At 41.6% G+C, this 22,097-nt stretch overlaps 1 protein-coding gene across 1 annotated transcript in view; it reads left to right on the top strand.

Annotated features, from left to right (window-relative positions):
* Positions 1–7,108: 7,108 nt before the first annotated feature.
* The window catches only part of erfl3 (Ets2 repressor factor like 3), a 58,294-nt gene continuing 43,305 nt past the window's right edge, over positions 7,109–22,097 (top strand). Inside the window, exon 1 of the mRNA XM_074653201.1 lies at positions 7,109–7,818. Within this exon, the coding sequence (XP_074509302.1) occupies positions 7,797–7,818 (22 nt within the window). The 5' untranslated portion in view covers positions 7,109–7,796. The remainder of the gene's footprint in view (positions 7,819–22,097) is intronic.

Genomic DNA, 22,097 nt, shown 5'->3' with positions numbered 1-22,097 from the left:
TTGGGGTAAGGAGTGTGAATTCAGAGAGACAGAGGGAGTGATATCTGGCTGTGTCTCGCGACGGTTGGACTGGCAAGCTTGAAAATAAACAAGTTCTTTGATGACAAAGAGCCCATTGACTCTCTTATTCCCTCTCTCTCTCTCTTTCTCCCACTCCTTATTCTCCACAGCTTTGCTCTCTTTTCCTCTCTGCCCTTTTTTTGCTCTTGCCGTTTCGAAGGGGTGAGGTTGGAGGGTGAGTGTTGTGTCAGTGCGGAGGGGGGGAGGCATTAACCGCCACCCTGTTGCACTTGTTGTCCCCTCAGCTGCCGGCTTTTTCCTTTCATCCGGTCTGCTCTCACCCTACACGCCTTTTAGTCTAGCGACCCATCTTCCCTTCTCCTTTCACTGTCGCACAAGAAGTGAAACCTTTTTTCTCCTCCGTCAAGGTTCTCCACATGAAGAATTAAAGCCGAACAAGGGTTTAACTTCGCAGGCGTTTCATACAATACGGTCTGAAGTTGATTATGTAAGATCACTTGCTGGAAGTCGAAAATAATTGTAGCACTTAACAAAGAATAGGTGAATGGAAAAAGAAAGCAAAAGACGGAGAGTGTTGAGGAGAGTGTGAGTGCACATGCATGTGTTTGTGTGTGTTCACGTCACCAGTGGTATGAATCATCACATACTCTATGTACATATTACACCTCTGTTGGTTGTTTAACGCCCCGTCCAGGAATTATAATCCTGCCTGGCTTCCACTGGTTGCTGAAATCGGGTTGTACGTGTGCATGCATTGTGTGAGTGTGTGTGTGTGTGCACTGCCTGTGGTGGCACTGGTTAGTGGGCTACCACACCCATTGTCCATGGTAATTACACTGACTCGAGCCATCTGTGTTGTAGAGGCACAGACCAGAAGAAACCGGTGTGTGTATTAGTGCTGACTGGATGGCATGCTATGCAGTTGCACCGCTGAAAAACAAGTTTTGACCTTCTTGAGCCACTGTACACTAACTTGTATATCAGTTGGGATTATTTGTCACGTCGTCCATTCTTGATTGGGAAGACACATGCCCTTAGCTGACATGACATAAAGAGTGGAGAGGATGGGGGGTGGGTTAGATATCTGGGGATGCTCACACCCACACCCACCCAACGGCAAGCATTCACATACACACAAACGCTCCAGTGACAAAATCTCCGCTCTCCCTTTCATTCTCCCCGTCTTTCTCTGCGAAGCGTCTGTCTGTCACTCTGATTAGGAACGGACAGAGTCACATAAAGCACGGAGGGGATGAAAAAGGGCGGGATGGGAGATAGAGGGAGTTACAGATGATGTGGAACCAATAGGACAAGGCTCTTCTGTGATACACTCTGTTTGTCAAACACATCATCAAGTTCACTTCACGGGTCTAATTTAATGGCCAAATACATGTGACAAATTCCAAAAAGAAATGTGAAAAACGCACTGCACATATGGGAAATGTACCTTCTCTTACACTGCAGAAGAAAATCAAATAAAGCTTGAAATTGTATTATTCTGATCAGGCATTTCTAGTACACAAATAGGATATCTTTCAATAGATGCAACTTTTTAAATAATATTTAAGAGGGGCGTTTTATACATGTATTAAAGAGTTTATAGTAGAAAGATCACAGGGCATGCTGGGAGAAAGGGAGAGATGGGAAATCATATGCAACAAAGGTCTCTGGCCTCCGCCTACTGCTTTAAACAGAAATGTGTCAGACCTTTATTGCAGTTTGATGGCATAAGCCAAAGTGTCAAAAGATACTAAAAGTTTCTGAAATAAATTCTTCCCTGTATTGAGCTGACATTTGCCTGCCAAGATAACTGCTAAATTGCTTGGATTTTTTCTTTAATTTATCAATCAAAAACCTAATTTTTTTTAATTAGCAAGCACTCACATCCTAATGAGATTCTCTATTATAACTTTATTAAAGGCGAGCACACTGCAACTGTCCACCATCTGTTAAAAAATACTCTAAAACAACAACAGACAGCGCTATCATTAACTGGAGGACAAATATAATGTATTTTTTGTAGGGCTGTCAATCAATTAAAATATTTAAACGCGATTAATTGTGATTGTCCATAGTTAACACATTTTTTATCTGTTCAAAATGTACCTTAAAGGGAGATTTGTCAAGTATTTAATACTCTTATCAACATGGGAGTGGGCAAATATGCTGCTTTATACAAATGTATGTATATATGTATTATTTGAAATCAATTATAAACACAAAACAAGGACAAATATTGTCCAGAAACCCTCACCGGTACTGCATTTAGCGTAAAAAAAAATATGTTCAAGTCATAAAAATGGCAAACTGCAGCCCAACAGGCAATAACAGCTGTCAGTGTGTCAGGGTGCTGACTTGACTATGACTTGCCCCAAACTGCATGTGATTATCATAAAGTTGGCATGTCTGTAAAGGGGAGACTTGTGGGTACCCATAGAACCCATTTGCATTCACATATCTTGAGGTCAGAGGTCAACCTCACCGCTTCCTGGGTCGAGTTTCGACCACACCATTTTCACAATAAAAGCGGTATCAGATGGATATCAGATGACGTTGAAAGGTGTTTTAATAATAACAATAAATTAATTTATCATGTAAATACATTTAACTTGTAATGTCAGTGATATAGGTCAGTCAGTAAATTGTTGTACTTGATCCCATTTGAGGGTCAACCATAGACCTTTGCATAGTTTTAGGGTATTTAAATGAGCACAATTATTGAGATTCAACAGCAAATTAAAAAAATATGGGTTGTGTAAAAACTGCATGTGTAAAAGTGTATATACACTTGTGGCCAAAAAACAGTTGAAAATGTATAATTACACTGGATATTTTTTCACACATTCGACTCCATGAGTCCATCAACCTTGAGCTTTTAGCTCAAACAATAATGACCTGAGGAGAGAAAATGAGTGATGAGTGTGAGGGAGGGAAAGAGATGCAGGCGTGGAGAGGTGGCAGAGGATGGAGGAAGAGAAGAGGTGTGAGAGTGAGGGAGGGTGGACGGACGTATGGATGGATGAGTGGTAAAAGACGACAGAGGAGCAGGAAAGTACAGAGGGAATGGGGGAGAGAAAACAGGAGAGGTGGATAAACAGGAGGAGGAGAGAGGGAGGGTGCTGAGTGAAGCACTGTGTTTATCAGTGCTCAGAATGTACTATGCTGTAGATTTGTCTGTAAATGTCATCTCCTGTGCTTGAGTTACAATGGAGCGTGCTCACGCAAGTCGCAGACAGGCACAGATATAAATACACACAGAAATATCAAAGCCGTTTGTCCACCCTGCACTTAATCGCTAAATCACTCTTATTTGACTGTCAGGTGTTTTTTTCTCCTGCTTCCTCTGGAGCTTTTCCTCTTCTTGTCCTCGCTTTGATTTCTCCCTCCGTGTGAAGAGCTCTTCACCTCAACCAGAAACAGACATCAGAGAATGGGGAAATTACATATATGTGGTGGATGCATGCCACAGCAACAAACAAGGGAGTTGTGCAACTCTGTTGTTCCCAGCTGATTGCCCTATTGTCGGCCTCTGCGTGAGAAAATGCCACGCAGGTCTGTGCAGTGGTTTTCCTGCTCTAGAGGAGAAGACAGGACAGGATAGCTGTTTCCTGAATGTGAAGGTTTTTTCTCTTTAGGCCCATTTTCTTATCAGGCAGAGCAGAGTGGGCTTCCTGAGCCTGTCAGAGAATGGCCAGCGAAGGGAGGAGAAATCCTGCTTCTAAATCACACGACAGCTGTCAGGGGACTTTGTTTACTTTGTTTTACTACTGCTGTCTTATCCTGTTGACAAGGCAGGGCAGAAGTGTGTATCGCTGGTGTCACAACGCGTTTCAAAAACACACACAATGCCTCCATCCTCTGGCACATGGTGAGGCAAAAGAGGAGATGCACTTCACCTCCCATGTATGACGCCTCACCCACTCGTATGCACTGATCGATAACACGTGACGGCTTTATATCAGCGGCACAGGAGGAAGCAGGAGGTCAGGGTGTTGGAGGTGACAGGAAACAAGTCTGGGCACGACACCGGTCTTCACAGTCAAACGAGCAATGCTGAACATCTGATCGGGTGAAAGAGTTACATATGACAGGACCGGATGTGTCTATGCTCTGATATGCACATGGACATGCATACATCCAGCATATGCTAATGAGTCATTGTACATGTGTGTGTTTGGTTGTGAGTTAAAGGCCAGATACAGTTGGCTGCACCATTTACAAAAAAAAAAAAAAAAGAGGAAAAGGGAGTTAGTGCTGCATGAGAAACTGGCAACAGAACAGGATGCAGGCTCATATTCAAATTAACCACAAGCGTGTTTTTGTTTTTTTATGTTTTTATGTGAAGAATCTTTTCGTCTACATTGGTATTTCAGTAGAAATTCAAGTAATGGGTTCAGCTGCTGCGGATGCCAAAATCAAAAACAGTGCTGACTGAGGAGAAAGTAAATAAGTACATTTAATTGTAGTTAACTATAGTTTTACTGTACTTTCACACAGATTTTTTTTTTCATTGTTGGACTTTTACTCAATTACAATAACAGGTAACACTTTAGATTACAGCCAACAAATATGTTATGTGTATGAGGTACCAATAAACTACACACTGCAAAAATGCCCTCTCAAATTTAAGTGAAAACTTTTAGATATGAGTGCAGTTAATGATTTTCACTTGATAAGATTTCTTAAAATAAGTCATGATGTCCATACCACAAGTCTTAAAACTAAGATCAAAAAGGCTCATTATTGTTTAGTGTAGTTAATCAATTAAAAGCAAATTAATACTCAATACTGGGGGAGTTAGATCAGATTAAAATAAAGTACGATTAGTGTTATTCTTGTGTCTTGAACACACAGGCAAGACGTGAATATTAAATTAAAAGGGGCTTTATTGGCATGATCATATTGAAACACGATATAGCCAAAGCACATTGTATGAGGTGGTATAAAAAGGGAAGAGTACAAGAACTTTGTGTCCAACTACGTTATGAACCTATGACCTTCAAGTTTGGAGGCCTGTGTGTGCTGACCACTGAGTCCCAATGCCAGCTGACATCTGGTGAAGTGAGTGTCTCTATAGCCATCGCAGTGTAGATCAGTGGGTCCACCTCTTTGGTCCAGACTGAGATTACAGCTAAGGCTGCAACAAATGATTATTTTCATTATTGATCCATCTGTCAATTATTTTCTCAATTAATCCATTCATATTTTGGTCTATAAAATGTCCCATGAAAATGGTGGAAAAATGTCCATCACAATTTTCTGTCTCTTGACTAATGGGTTAATTGATTGTTGTAACTCTAGTGACCAGCAGCAGATATTATATGCTATTGGGGTGGGCGGATCGATCCGAAAGTAGTAACAGCTATGATACACGACTATTAAAAAAAGTGAATATAGTGCAGAAGAGACTGTCAAAAATGAGTATAGTGCATTATCATCTGTCCTGCAGACCATCGTCCTTCGCCCCCACCCCCCCCCCCCCCCCCCCCCCCACCCCCCCCCACCATTGAATTCAATTCAATGTGCAGCACTTGTTGTATATCAACCACTTTCCTTTGAAAACAGCTGTCTAGAGTCAAACTCTGCACATAAATCATTCTGCAAAGTGAAGGTCAAACATTCAAGTCACAATACACAAAACATATTTTTGGAGTGGAGGTGGATTTTAAGTGAGAAAGTGAATGTTTTTAGTATGTATGTATGTTATGAGTATGAGTATGTTCTCCATCACTAGTATGAATTTCCTGTTTTCAGTGTTAATCACTAACTGACGCTTTCATATTTAATTTGCCAGCTTAATAAGTGTAATTATCCCTGATATGAAAGGGCCTAATTAGAACCATAACCCCTGATTGACGTAAATGGACACTATGTGATAAATAATTAACAGTGGAAAGCAACATGAAACACAAACCGCTTTTAATTATAAAAAGTATCGTATCGGTATCGGCGATTCTGGTCCTGTATAACTAAATATATTGGATCAAAACCGAAATTTTGCAGCATCGCCCACCTCTAATATGCTACCCTGTTTTTTTTTTAAAAAGACATTAAATTCAATTCAATGTGCAGCACTTGTTGCACATCAACCACTTTCCCTTTCAGCAGGTGCTTGTGAAAACAGCTGTCTAGAGTCAAACTCTGCACATTAATCATTCTGCACAGTGTTTTTCATCTGTTACGACAGGACGTTTTTTTTTTTTTACCTTTATGTATGTCATTGTGTGAGATAATCTTAGTACTGTCCAAACATACACATGTTGTTCTGCATTTACACTTCAGTCTGTGAGTATTTGGATGATGATGTTTGTTACTCCAGCGCACTGGATTTCAAGTAAAACAGTGACTGTCAGGTTTAAGTGCTGACTTTGAGCTTTAAAGTGTTTACATCCATATTGGTTGAACAATGTAGGACTCTAAAACTGAAGTTGAAAGTTAACATTGATAGTGTAGTGGTTATCATCCTGTGCGGCACCTCTTAATGAGTCCCAAGATAACGTTTCAGGGGTCACAAGATGATTATAGGGAAAAGAGAAAAAGTATTCTGTTATACACAATTTATCTATTTAAATAAATACTGGATACCTCTAAAATCCCAGAAATGAAACAATTTGAATAGTCAAATGGACTATTATTGTCACAATAAACAAAACATATTTTGGGAGTGGAGATGGATTTTTAAGTGGAAAAGGTGAATGTTTTTAGTCTGTATGTATGTTATGAGTATGAGTATGTTCTCCATCACTAGTATACATTTCCTGTTTTCAGTGTTAATCACTAACTGACGCTATCATATTTAATTTGCCAGCTTAATAAGTGTAATTATCCTGATATGAAAGGGCCTAATTACAACCATAACCCCTGATTGACGTAAATGGACTCTATGAGCCGAGCCTGCTCTGCTCTCGCGCCTCTCTCGAATCGGACTCGGATGTGACGTCACCACGGCAGCAGCAGCAGCGCGCTGTGGCTGTGGCGGTCTCCACGGCAACGCCGCGTGCTGCAGTGACGCCAGCCAGCCAGCCCGGGCCTCGGCTCCTCGGCTCGTGGTGGGTGAGTGGGCGTGACTCGCCACGTTACGTTACGTTACGTCTCTCCTCGTCACGTCACAGTGTGGGCGGGCTCAGAGAGAGAGCGAGCGAAACACGACACCACCTCCGAGAGGACGGAGAGAGACGCAACGAGGGGGAGGAGAGAGTAGCACTGAATAATGGTGTGAGAGAGAGAGTGGAGGACTTAAAAAAAAGTCTGTAAAGAAAGAGAGAGGCTCCTCTAGCAACGTTAGTTTCTGTTAAAGAACAAAAGCTTTGCGGAGAGAGAGAGAAAGATGTCAAACAGCGACGAAGATGCGGCGGTTGAGACGGAGTAAAAAAAACGGCTACCGGACAGTTAACTTGTTTAGAACAGAGTGACGGTTGGTCGGTTGGTTCGTTGTTGCGCCGCAACTTAGAGCAGCTTTCAACGGTTGTTGCTGCTTGGTGACGAGGACGAGAAGCGAGGACCCCAAAAACAGCGAGGTTCTTGACCGGAAAACAAGCCCTTCGGTCGGGTTGGTTGGCTGGCAGAGAGCCGGGGGAAACAGACCCGAGAGAGAGAGAGACGCTGAAGCAGCAGCTACAAAAAGTTTGCCGTGTGTCTTCACCTAGTTTTCCTACATTGGGAACAAGAAGGGGGGAGGAAAAGAGGCCGAGAAGACTTGACTTTTCTTCCCAACTTTTGGAGGAATTCACCAAAAACTTTATCCGCTGCTTGCTGTCTACTTACGTAGCTAAAACATGAAAACACCTGGAGATAATGGTAAGTTTGACTCCTGCTATATATACATTTCTATCCACTTCATTGTGTTTTCTTGTTTACTTGCCGTGGTCGTGCAAAAGCTAACAGTAGCTGGATAGATAGATAGAAAGCTTTATTATCATTGTATTAAATACAACGAGATTAACAGTTGCCACTTCTTCTGGTCAGTGCTTTAAAACAAATACTTGACAAGACTAAATGAGGCAAATAAAACATATAACAGGTAAAACACACACACAGTTATAGAAAGCAAATAAAAACAGGTAAAGTAGATGTAATAAATAAATAAATATGAGCAGAAGTGTTACACTAGAAGTATAAAATATAAAAAATAAATGTAATGTAAACAGAGGTAATTGTACAATAGGTAGGGTATAGATGTAATAAATAAAATGTAAACAAAAGGTAGTTGCATTGCTGATTAATGAACAAAGCCTGATTTAGTTATCAACCATCAATCAAAAAAATAAACCTGTTGATTTGTTCTCAAGATCAGTGCAATAGTCCCGTGGTTTAGCTAGATAAGACAACAGATGAAATCTGGTGCAGGTTTTTAGTACTGTACTCCTGTTCAAGAGGAAGTGGTTAAAACTACTGTATAGTTGTTACAACGACATCCTCTGTGTCACCCCTGACAACCTAATTTCACCACCTTTTCAGAGGACATGAAAATCCTAGAAGCACTACTGTGTGAGTGGGTTTTATTCTGACTTGAGTGAGATATAGAGAGATGTGTTGATAAGTTACTTTAAGACTCGCTTTCCTCCTGGTGGTGGTGTTGAGGTGATTGGATCTAGCCAGGTATACACTGGAGCAAGCTGATATTAACCCAGTAACTGAGCAAACATTTGTCAGGTACTTGGCCTGTCAGCATATTGAAGTGAGAGCAGAAGGGGGGTTTTCCAGTAGTCAGCTGAGGTCTCTTGTGTGTGTGCGTCTTATTGTCTAATTCCTGAAATGCTTGCATAAGTTTGTTCTTGCTCTCTTCTCTTGAAGCCAAGGCATTTTTTTTTCTTCAGAAAGGAGGAAGTGGAAGTACTATAATTTGTGTCAGCTATTCAGTTTCTTTTTTGAGTGTCAGTAATAGACTGCCTGACATGACCCTTCCTTTTTAGTAACAAAACTACATGATTTTTACATCAGTTGACATATTTAGAGAGACTTTAAGCACAAGAGATCATCTGAAAGTATACAACAATCATTTATTGTTTCTGCCCCCCCCCACCCCCGTGTGTTAAACAACAAAAGTTGTTTTTCCAGTGGGAACAATGTGATGACTTCCTAAGTAGTTACTGGTAAGCATTTGGCATAGGGCCGTGTGAGTGACTGACAAACTGTGTGGGACCCTTTCCCACTTGGGACGGTCCCGTCCCTTCCCCCACCCTGTCCCCTCCTGACTCCCGCTGCACCCAGCCTCAGCCCCTTAGCCCTCCACATTCCTGCACACACACACCCACTCCTTGCAGCAGCCCCGAGGAGGCTGCCATGACATCACACCACACATCCCACCACAAGTAGTCCTTTATTACAAGGAACTCAGTGTTTGTGAGGCAGCAGATAGCTTAAGCCCTTCAGGGAAGGTACTAAAAATCGATTGTGCTTACGTTATGGGTTTGATGTATGCGTTTGGTGTGTGTGTTTGTGTAGTAGGTTGGTTGTGTTTGTCCTCTATTGAAAGAACATTAACTGGACTACTATAGTCTGATTGGTGTAAAGTGTGAGCTGCTGTCCAACCAGTCTTGTTTACCATTTAACTTAAAGTTAACTAGTATCTAACTTTTATTGATTCTTGATTTTAAAAAATTTAGAAGGATTAGGGCTGCAAAGACAATTTCTGATTACTTTCTTGATTAATCGTTTGGTCTATAAAAAGTTAGAAAATAGTGAAAAATCCCCTTAAAAAATCCCTTGACCCCAAGGTGATGACTTAAAGCCCAAAGATATTCAGTATACTTTAATGTAAGACAATGGAAAACAGCAAATCTTCACGTTTAAGAAGCTGGAACCAGCAAATATTTGGCTTTTTTTTTTTTAGCTTAAAGCAGCAGTGGGTAGAAATGGAGCAAATATGATTTAAAAAATAGTTATTTTTATAAAACGGTCACTATATCCTGACAGTAGTGCATGAGACAGGTAATTTTAAAATATAATTAATTAATATTCATCAAATATGAATCAATATTCTGTTACTGTAATGCCTATTTCTCGCCTGAAATGTTTTCAGGAACATCTTGTAGCGTACTGTTTAGCTGTAAAATGAGAAAGTTTGTGACCCGGCAGCCATGTTGAGATCTGTTGATTAAATACCAAGCACCGCCCACCAGCCGGAGCACCGCCAATAGAAACGCTCTCACTCTGAAATTACCTGTGATTGGTCAAAGTCTCCCGTCCCTGGCTATATTATTAAAAGCCTGAAAACAGAGCCATGAGGAGGTGCAGAAGTCTAGTTATCTCTCAGAGCACTTGAATTACAATATGCTGAAAGGTTATTATGGAATTTTTGCCCAATGATGCTAAAAACTTTATGCAGATTTAACTTTGTTGATAGGGCAGCGTCTAACTTTTATTTTATTAATTAATTTTGTCTCGAAACTCAAAGTTCTCAATTTATAATGATGAGGGCTGCAACAAACAATTTCTGATAACTTTATTGATTAATTGTTTGGTCTAAAAAAAGAAGTAAGAAAATAGGGAAAAATCCTCTTCAAAATGTCCTTGACACCAAGGTGACGGCGTAAAACCTAAATATATTCAGTATACTCTAATGTAATATATACTATAATATACTGTATGCAATGAAAAGCAACAAATCTTCACATTTAAGAGGTTGGAACCAGCAAACATTTGACTTTTTTTTATCTGCTTGAAAAATGACTTTAATCAGTTATCAATAATCAAAATAGTTGCTGACTAATTTTCCACTAATAAATTAATTTACTAATGATTTCAGCAGTGCTTATTTGAAATGTGGAAAAGCAAACTGCTTCTCGTCCCTGTGGCGGTTTAAGTTCCGTCAGTTATCAAAATAAAATTTGATGAATTCTCTGTTGAATAACTAATTGATTAATCCTTTCAGCACTAGTTGGTCTACATAACAACTCTGTCGAGAGGCATTATCTAACTTAAAATCTGATTTTATAACAGCATCTTTACATAGTTGACTTATGGAACTGGTTAATCCGCGGTGCTGCCCTGATCTCTGTCTGATCTCCTGCTGTTGCTGCGTTTGCAATCAGGACACACGTTTTAACCCGTTTTAACCCTTAACTTGTGCAGATCTCATAGGTGAGCACATTTCTTGAATGCAGGAGGATATAACAGTGCCTGGATATGTGTAGGATAAAGAATGTAATCATCCCTCCCTGGGATGTTTGATGATGTTGGATTATGTCCCATACGGTAAGCTGCCTCTGTATGGAGCTTACCTCCTTACTCTCCATCACCGGACACTTCCCCTCGCACTCCTGTTTTCCACAGTCACTTCATTAGTCTGAATAGATGATAGGATTTCTGCTGAGATAGAGAACTGATATGATGAAGCAGGAAATGGTGGGACTATAGCTGCATCTGTTGTTTGCTGGCAGATTGTGTGTTGGTTTTGTGGTGTTGGAAAGTATTTATTTCCTTTATATCTAATCACTGCTGTTTACCTGCTCTTTGTTAGTGTTTGATGTAGTTAGAGGGATTGGTTAGAGGCAAAGCATTCTACAGGTTGCATTAGTCATTAGTGGTGGTGTGTGGTATCTTGCCTTGCCTACACTTAAACAGTCATATCCATATTTTTGTGTACCTCAAAGGTTGTGCTAATGATTGATTTAGCTCTAGCGATAACGATACCCAATAATAACTTGCCTAGTGTATGTGTCTCCCTCCCTAATATGTTATCTACACTCTTGCCACACACACTTTGTGTTTCAACCTATTTCTTCCGTCCCTCCCCAAGGGTCGCAATTTTTTTTCTGCCACCTCTGTCAGTCTTTTCTCGCTCTGACGGGATAAGGACTGGTGTGTGTCTTTGTGTGATGGAATTGCATAGTGGGACCCCTGGCTCTGGAGTGGCTATTGTGTGTATGTGTGTGTGGAGTACGGGACAATGGTGGGAGTGGGGCAGGCCTTGGGGCCGATTGTGTGTGGACTTGTGGGGCCAGGGACCTCTCATTGTACTCATAATGGTGCGGAGTAGCTCATAGTTTGGTGGTGCTTTTGACAAGTGAAGAGACCGCACTTCTGTATGCGTGTGAACCGCGTGTGTGTGTGTGAGAGAGTGAAAGAAAGAGCGAGGTAAATGCGGACATCCCAATCATTCAACTACGTAGTTTAATGATGATTGTTTTGTGCTGTTTCCCCAGAGTGATTGACGCACTGCTGTGGAGCCATTTTACCATTTATTTTTGATGCACAGTTTCACACACACAGATGCCTTATGATGTGGCAGCAGGGCAGGAGACAAAAGGGTAGCCTGTGAGCAAGGAATCGAGAGGGAACATTTCACCTTTTCCCTGTGTGCGATTGCAAGCATATGCTTTTCAATCTCGACGCACAACCACTGTGATGATAAGCGCAGCGATTAGCCTTATCTGTGAAAACTCCCTTGCAGTGCTGACCACAGCAAAACCTCTACCTCCCATTATCCCAGTACAGTTTTACAGCCTGGTTTATGGGACCGTGCCCTGCTGTGATCAGGCTCAGACAACATGCTTTAAGCCTGAAGCAGATGATGCTCCATAACAAAAGTGGTTATCTTCTATCTGGAAAAAACTGGCAAATTGAATTAGGTGCAAACAATCAACTTTTGCTGGTGTGAACATATCGGCTGTTAGTAATACACCAATTTGCTTACAAAATGGTGGGCTAAAAATCTTGTTTACACCGTGATAACACTTGTTAGGATATTTATTTTAATGTAGTGTTTTAAGTTGGAGTAAAATATTGAATTATACGCTCAATATTACAGAAATTGATTTTCTAACAGACAGACTCAGTGCAGAGGCAGCATGGCCCACTTTTCCTTGTCATAACAGTTCTTCATAAAAGTTTTGATATGGTCTTCTGTGCCGCTAAGTTGACAAATGACTTCTGGTAGAGGGGGTCTTCAGTTGTGGAAATGTCTGTATTTAGCCAGGAATGTGACCAAAGGGAACAATGTGCTCAGCCAGTCGACACTAATGGACCTCCCCACCATTAGTCCTGTGCCGCCCTTGACCAGGGAGACCAGGGAGACCACAGCATTACCCTTGGCGGTCCTGGTGCTTCTGACCACTGTCCAGCACTGCCAGCGGCCTGTTCACCCCTCCTGAACCCACACATTAACCTCATATCTGGCTATTGAATCCTATAGATTATGGACCTCTCCAACCTGTTTGATGAGCTGCGTGGTTGTGATGTTCGACACCAAAGAGCTCCATTTAAAATTCACTTTTTACGCTGATAACACAGCAGCGTAACTAAATGTGTCCTGAGGCCATACATGTGTGTCTGTGATGTGTGAGTCGAGCCTAGTTTTACTGTGATGCCATTGGTTGTAGCCACAACATGACCCCATATTGACCGTATTGGTTATTGGTCAGGGACGGTAATGGGGTGGGTCTGCACGTCTGGATGGGATGGAACGTTGACGGATAACTGTAACACTTTGAGTACACATACGCAGAACACACACACTCGCACACACTGCTGCTTTTTATTGGAATTCTTGGACCTCCCACATTCCTGCTTAGAAGGTTAATAGTTGCCGGCTGTGTTGCATTACACATGAGGGGAAAACACAACAGTTACTATCTCTGCAAGCCTTTCCTGAATATACTCAGTGACTCACAAAGGCATGCATGCATTAATACAGTATATATCCTCCTAAGGACAATATAAATAAAACTGATTTGAATATTGCCTATTATTTTAAGAGATGAACATTTTAAATTAAAGCTAGCAGCCTCAAAATGCACGTTAATACTCCACCATGCACACACACAGAGGATCCCTTTTCATATGGGTATCAAAATTCATGTCGAGAATGCAGCAGGGTGTGTTGGTGTGCATGGATTGACCCTGCACTGTTCAGCAGCTGTTTGTGTTTGCGCATGCATGTGCATTGTAATGTAATATGGGGAGTTTACAGAGCTACATTGTTGTAGAGGTGACTCAGAGTGAGGCGCAGAATGGCATGTTATTGTAAAAGAATATCAAGTGTGTATATGAAGGAGACGGGGTTTTCTGGGTGGGCAGCAGTGTAAAGGTATTACTTGTGAACAAAGTGTGTGTGTCGCTGCATGCAGGTGTGTATAACAGCTTCTTGGTGATGGCGTCGCCATTGAAACTGATCTGAGTCTGATGACATGCACACACTGGTAACTCTATTCCTCTGATCCTTCCAGATGAGAGGTTTTATTTTGAATGCTCACAACATAATGACCTGTCCTTTAGGTTAGAGCCTGGAGTGTCACCTCTCTGCTGGTTGGAGTATAATCAGGGTGTAAGATGGCAAGATCATGACAGCACTTAGCTTCATGACTGACTAACTCTTCCCTCACCCCTTCCCCATTGCACCACCTCTAAACCACACCACAACCACCTGGCCTGGCCTGTTGCACACATACACACACACACACACACACACACACACACACACACACACACACACACACACACACAGTAGTTTCATGTAATCCTCTGCTGATGCCGCTGTACCCAACGCTGGCCTTTTTTTTGCCAATAGTATGGCTGGCTTGGCCCGTGAGTTGTTGTAATGTATACTTCTAATCTTCTTAGATTAACCCCAATAATACTGGTCATGCTGAGGGCATCTTTACAGTAGGGATCAGCACACAGTGTGGCTACTAATGTGCATTCCAGGCAGGATCAGAACAAAAGGACTGTATCTTTTACTGTATGTAGTCTGAATCAAAATGAACTGACACATTTTTGACTAACTTTCATATGGCCTCTGTGCATTCTGTAAGTCTTGTGTGTGAAGTAAGTGTCTTTATTTAAACAGATAATCAGTGTTTGCAAGTGTTAAAGCCCAGACACACCAACCTGACATCAAAGAACTACTGGCGACGAAGGCCACCAGTTGCGTCGCCTCTCGTCGCCTTTGTCTTGGCCAAAAAGTTGCACTCGAACACACCGCAAAGACGACAGCTGACGGCCAACTACCACGTACGTTCTCCACCTGCGTGAGATGAACTAACTCTCCACACCAGTAGGTGGCGGTAGTCTGTATTTGTCATTCAAAAATGGAAACCGGAAGACCAAGGACTACGGATATACACAACGTTGTTATGATACGTACATGAAACAAAGCGGTGTTTGCCGATCATTTACACACCACTCTCACTCATCACTCAGCTTTCTTTCCAGATGGCCAGGTCGTTGTGAAAATATCCTTGTATTGGAATGATCAGATGAGAGGAAGATGAAAAATGAGAAGAGCCTTCTGTGTTTTTCTTCTTGAATTTACTCGTTGTCTTGCTTTCCTCACGTCCGTTTCTCTTCTTCTGCACTTTGTTTAAGCTGAACCGCCAATCAGAGTGATTTCTCTCACCGACGAGCTCCGCCACCGATTCAACATGCTGAATCGGCCAAAAAAGCTCAGACAAGGGAAGACTAGAGCCGACGGTGCGGGACACACCAAAAAAGCTAGGCAGACAGACGCTCACCGATGGCCGACCGTCAGCTTGGTGTGTCAGGGTCTTTAGTCTGCACTTGAGTTGCCTGCCGAAGTGCGTATAATCCATTATTAATCATGAATTTACAATATTGGCTATTTGGAGTAACAGTCTGAAAGAGAGAGTATTTTATAACTTGCAAACATGTCATATTTTCACACACATTACAACTTGTTCATTGAGATTTGAACTAGATTAGTGTTTGTGTGTGTCTGTAAGTGTATAAGTGTGATAGAGACTGGGCTGTCCCGCTGTCCCAGGCCCTCTGGTTCAGGGAGGTGGTGAGTGGAGCTCCTAACCCCTCTCTAACCCCTTAAGTCCGATGCAGTCAGCAGACACTCCCTGCAGAAAGGCAGCAGTGTTTGAATAGTTCCTCTAGCTATTTTTATCTGGGAATCTGCCTCTGTGCTGGACCCAGGGAGCGGGGGTGGAGGGCAAATATCTAATCTAATTTCGGACGATGGGAAGTCACCAAAAGGACTTCTGTGCCACTTGCATAGTGTCGATATTTTGCGGCAGTGTCTGTGTGGTTGGCTGACGGGTTATTGAAATGCTGTCTGGCGCCAAGTTAAACTTTCTCTCTTGTCACCCTCCTCCTCTCTCCCTTCCCCCATTCCTCCCTCTTTTTTTCTTCACCTCTCTCTCCTTCCCTCCACCCCATGTAAGGAATGCAAGATCACGTTTGGAGTTTTCTTTTCAACCAGTCTTTCCTCTTCCTCTGCCTGTCTGTCTTTCACCGCGCTGGCGCTCTCTCCGTCTCTCAGTCTTCTTTACCTTGTTTCTCTCTCCCCCCCTCCATGTTCAGACCTGTTCTCTTTTGTACGTCAGAGCTCATTTTGAACTTTGAGCCAACTCATCACAGCCTATGTATGTGAGTGGGGAAAGTTATGTACATTTGAAGGGCAGGGCTTTGGGTGGGAATGCCATGTTGGAGGTAAAAAGTGTGTCCATGTGGGAACAAACTGTCCCAAATTGTTGCTAGTAAAATTATTGATTCTGTGTACCTTTAGGCATTGTAAACTTATTAGGGCTGTCCCGAATACCATTTTTGGACTTCGAAGCTTCAGTGAAAAATATTCAAAAGTATTCAAAGATTCGCGGCAGCTGACATGTTCTTCTGTCTGTCAGTCTTCATCTCCCCCATTTCAGTGTCGGGACAGTGCTACTGCTGCACTACTGTACACACACGCCCCTCTACACATAAAAAACAATGATATCCCTCTGGAAATAAATAATAATAATTAATGTTGAATATGAATAATAAATAATGTTGTGGGATTATTTCTTATTTCATAGGGTATTTTGGAATTTGTACATTATTATTATATACTTATAAATGAAAAAGAAAATGAAAAACTAAACATTCGAATAGAGATTTTGGAGGTCGAATACCATGGCAACGGTCAAAGCATTCGGATAACACCACCTTATTGGCAAGGAAGCCAGCTCGGAGCACAAGCATATAGTGCAAAGTAACAACTGGACTGTTTGCAGGTGTTTTCATACAGACACCAATAATTGCAAGCCAAATGGCACTCTGCCTGGTAGGGTAACCAGTAGCAAACTGTGTGTGTATGTGTGTGTGTGTGAGGGAAAGAGATAAGTGGAAAGAGGACATCCTCTGCCTTTTATCAGCTGTGGCTGCGTGATCTAATTTCATCCTTCTGGACAACCCAATACGGTAAGCGTTGTCTTTCATACTTGAGATTTAGAAACACAAACCCACTGTCTCAGCCTAAATTAGACCAAGTGATTGCTAATCTACCTCTTGCTGGAATCACAGGCCTGCTGCTTAAGGCTGCTCTTTAGCTAGACTTCTTTACTTTTTTGAGCCAGATGGAGCCATCCTATGCGCTGTGTGGAGAGAGAGAGAGAGAGAGACAGTGTTTTCATTTGGAACAGGCTACTTTGTGTTTGTGCACACACAGACGCACATGTCCCTGTAGGGGAGTGAAACCTTTTTAAGCATCGATTGACCCTCCCATCCCATCATCCTCTCCTCCCTCTCACTATCATTTCTGTGTCACCAATCCATGGACTAATACCCCAGTGGCAGCTCCTCTTCCATTAGCCTCCTCCTCCTCTTTCCTCCTCTCTCCTGCTTCATGTCACCCTACCCTGTCTCTCTTTCTTTCACTGGACACCCCGATTTACCAGCCAGCATGACTCAATGACCAGACACAGCATGGTTGTCTGCTAACATGGCTCAAAGAGTGTAGAAAGCTGTAAGTAACTGGCGAAATGTATCAGCAATAGGAGGCGGCTGGCGTTAACGTCCTCTGAGTCAACCTCTAAATAATATGAGCAGAAAGTCAGACTAGACCACAAGCTGGTATCAAGTGCAAGTTGGTCTCAATGCACGTAGCAGTGTGTACATATGTCTATACACACACACACACACACACACACACACACACACACTCACAGTCTTGGGCCACTTCCAAGATGTGTGGTCATGGGCAGAATAAAGTGCGGTGGATTGCACTCACAGCAGGACAAACATCTGACTCTATTTTTGCCCACTGGCCATCGTCCTCTTAAATGTTCATAAGACTTCCTTCCTCCAGGGCGCTTGCTTTTTTTCTTTGCTCTCCAGGTGTGTGTCTGTGTGTTTCTCTGTTTGGGTGTGTTGGTATAAGTGTGTGTTGGCCTGAGAGAAACTGAATAATGCATTGGATCATTGGAAAGGTATTTATAGGAAAGCAGAGTGATTAAACTTTAATGACAAAGCCGGCCATCAGTGCTGCACATCATATAGCATATCCTTCTCCACGCACACACACACACACACAGCTGGAAACACGCTGATCTCATCACTTATTTCCTTAGGAGATTGTCCATAAGTGAGTGTGCCAGCCAGTCTTACAGTATGTGCTATACCACTCTTCACCCTTTTAGTGCCTTGACCCAAATATATCACATATCCTATTTGATTTATTTTAATTTTTTTTGTTTGGTCATCCCAGTCACCTCTGGTGTTTTGACTAAGATCTGTCATTGGATGGAATAATCTTTAATAATTACTTTTTTTAAAATAGTGGTGAAAAAAAATCGATTTACCTATGTATCGCGATTTGTTTTTTTTACGATTTTGAAATCGATTTTTTTAATGCCCGAATCAATATATTTGCTTCATTTTGAGTTTGTGCTGAGGTAGAAGAAAGTTTTTATTTTCATTGTCTGAGTAACGTGACCTCATATCTGCTCCGTATCCGTCACTCAAAACAAATAGTAGCCGGCCCAAGCGAGGCAAAACGAGAAAGTAGAAAACAGTGGAGGGTCCGCGCGGATACGACCTGCACTCTCACATTTAAATCCAGAGGTAAACACTACACATACAGTAAAGTATGGAAACACTTTGGGTTTCACACATTGCCAGGAAAAACAGAGCTAGACATCATGGCTAAAACTGCATGCTAACTCTGTCATGGACATTAAATGTTATCGAATTGCGGTGACGTGCGGTCAAGCCAGTCGAAAGCGAAAGTATACATGTGTGACTACGTCCGGTTTTCAAAATAAGATGTTAACAAAGGGCACTTTATACACAAAATACATACATGGAAATAAGATTGTATTATACTCACCAGAAAAACGCAATAAATCGTAATATTGAATCGCAAAAATGAATTATCACAATACATCTTGAATCGGCACCCAAGTATCGTGATAGAATCGAATCGGGAGATAAGTATGTATCGTCCCAGCCCTAGTAACAGTTCATTGTGGTTGCGTTTTCCTTTAACCAATCCTCCTTTACAACACCATCACTTGCACTGTACAAACTGTGCTTATATACTGTATGTATATGTGTGTTTATATATATATATATATATATATATATATATACACAGCATACTATATCCATGTTTAATCCTTTGATTAGTTATTGTGCTGCAGAAATAGCCCATGTATAACGTTTTTTGGTGTCCTAGAAGCCTTTAATGATTTTCTACTGTTGAATACTAACATGACTGACAACAGTTGACTGAAGAAAAAGTTAACAATTAACATCCTTTTTTCATGACATCAGGGTTAAGCAGCTCGCCCAGCCCCCGCTGTCTGTGTGCACATGTGTGCTGTGTGTGCCTCTGTACAGTAGCCCTTCCCTCGGTCACAATAGTTTTATCCATGTCCATTTTTAGCATCAGATGTGGCCTAGTGAAATTACGTAACAACCAGGCAGTTGCATGCGGGTGGCTGCACACACACATACACATGTAGGCCTACTGTACATACGCGCACACAGTGATTGTTGTTTTAGGAGATTAAAGCTTTTGATGAAGAGAACAGTGAGCTAGATCCCCTGACCAGTCACAGGGTGAGACGGAAAAGGAAAGCAGAGAAGTATGCATCAAGGGCAGTAGAGGGATTTACAAAGCATGAAGGGAAAGGGGGAAAGGTGAAGAGCTAAATAGGGACAACCAGAAATATGATGGAGGAAGAAAAAATGGACAAAAGTGAAGGACAGGAAGGCTCTTAAACCCAGTTCAATGGAAATTCAAGCAATTTATCACTGATAAAAAGCCTATCTAGATGAGGATTGCATTGTGATTTCAACATCACATCAATAATGGTACTCAATGGCATCTAAAAACACTTTATTTAAAGAGGTGGCAACATAAATCAAAGAATCAATTGTGGATGTAGTCAAACAGATATCATTAGCGCATTTTCTGTAACATGGCGTGTGGTTTTTAACTGCCAGCATATGCCTCTGTGGTAAATAATTATAATTTGTATACATGTTACCTTGGAAACAAGTCCTCATGCAGCATATTTTGCCTGCCAAAATATGTCAATCAAATTATTACATTCTTGACTGCAGGCTACAGAAAGAGTATATAAAATGAGTTCGAAGTGTTGTAACCATAATATTAGTGAATTACTTTTGCCCATACACACACACACACACACACACACTAATATACACTAGGGTCTTTGTAGTCTCTCTCACACGTGCATCTAACATCACACACGCACTCTTATACGCAGCCTTCTCTCCAGCTGGCCCCCAGCTAGTATCCTCGCTGCTTGTGTGTGGGTGTTTTGTTAGTAGGGTTATTGTGTTCGTCTGGCCCAAGTATTAGCCGGGTTCTGTGCTAAGGTACACTCTCTCCCTTAGGTTAGTTGTGAGAGGAGGCAGAGTGCAGAGGTGTGTGTGGGAACGTGGGATCTGTGCATGCGTGTGTGTGTGTGTGACTCATTGATGTCAGCGATGTGAATGTGTAAACTTGTTTCTCTGTGTAATTTAGGGTTGGGCAACAAGTCACAATTTCTTTGCCACCATCATACACTAATCTGCGGTTGCGAATATTTGGTCCACTGCAAGGTTAAATTTCATTGTTAGATCACAGTCAGAGCAGCACTTATGCCCATTTTTCTAGTGTGCTTGTTGGTGTCACAACCCAAGTACAATCAATCAGCATATTTGCTCTCATACACACACACACACACACACACACACACAATTAAAGGTAATAGTTTGGCTTTAAAGGAATACTTCACCCTTAGAATGACCATTTGTATATCAATTACTCACCGCATGTTACCTTGAATTCTTGAAGAGAACCGTTTCTCTCGCATGCCTCCACGGTTAACAGAGAATCCGAAAACGGCTTAAATCCTTGATGAATTGAAGTAAAAGTCCAGGTTTAACAACACCAAAACGATATAAAAAATCTGCTTACAAACTCTCACACAACTCGTGCAGTATAATCCAAGTCTTGTTTATCCAGTCGTATGCTCAGTACTTCCCAAACACATTAATTTTTGCCAAAATTGTACTTTTTAAAACACTTCCATGCTTACGAATGCATGCTCCGAGTTTGTGCATGAGACGGTCGTTGAGGCATGTGAGGAAAACAGATTTCTTCAAGAATTCAAGGTGAGTAATTGATATACAAATGGTCATTTTGTGGGTGAAGTATTCCTTTAAGTGTTAACATTATTTGCAATATCCAAATTATGGTTTAATTAATGGGCTGGTTAACAAGCAGAAGTAGTATTACAAAATAAGGGAAAGAAAAATGCAGGAACAATGTTGATGCCTCTTGTTCACATTGATGGAGATTATTTAATTTTCCACAACTCAAAATAAAACTCAAACAGACATCAGTTGCATGCTACAGTGATTTGAAAGGTTGAAAATTCCCATCAGTTTGACACCAGCCTCTTCCATAATTTAACTAACACAATTTAGGTTTTAAATTTACAATAATTGAGGTATTTCCTAAATCTGATTCATGTATGTGAATGTCTGATCTATTGTATATAGGTGTGCGTGTATATGTGTGTCATCAAACGGGTATTGTGGAGGTGTAATTGTAAGCCAGTGCAGCTGTCAATTCATGGGGAACCCCCGTGCTACCTTACACCTCGGATGGATGATCTGAGCCCTTTTGAATCGGGACAATAGTTTGTATGTATGCTGTCTGTATAATATGTGTTTTCGTTTCTTTTTGCGTGAAATGTAACTGAGAGGTATTGTATGTTCACACACATGTACCCACGTACGCGTCCACACACACACACACAGGGACAGGCGCGCCTCATGTTATGAGTTCCACCGAGCGGAGGTAATCGGTGTGTGTACACTCGGCTCTTACATAACAG

Source organism: Sebastes fasciatus, chromosome 12, assembly GCF_043250625.1.
Source record: "Sebastes fasciatus isolate fSebFas1 chromosome 12, fSebFas1.pri, whole genome shotgun sequence".
Taxonomy (NCBI): Eukaryota; Metazoa; Chordata; class Actinopteri; order Perciformes; family Sebastidae; genus Sebastes; species Sebastes fasciatus.
Note: the sequence above shows the minus strand (reverse complement) of the source record. Positions and strands in the feature narration are given on the sequence as shown.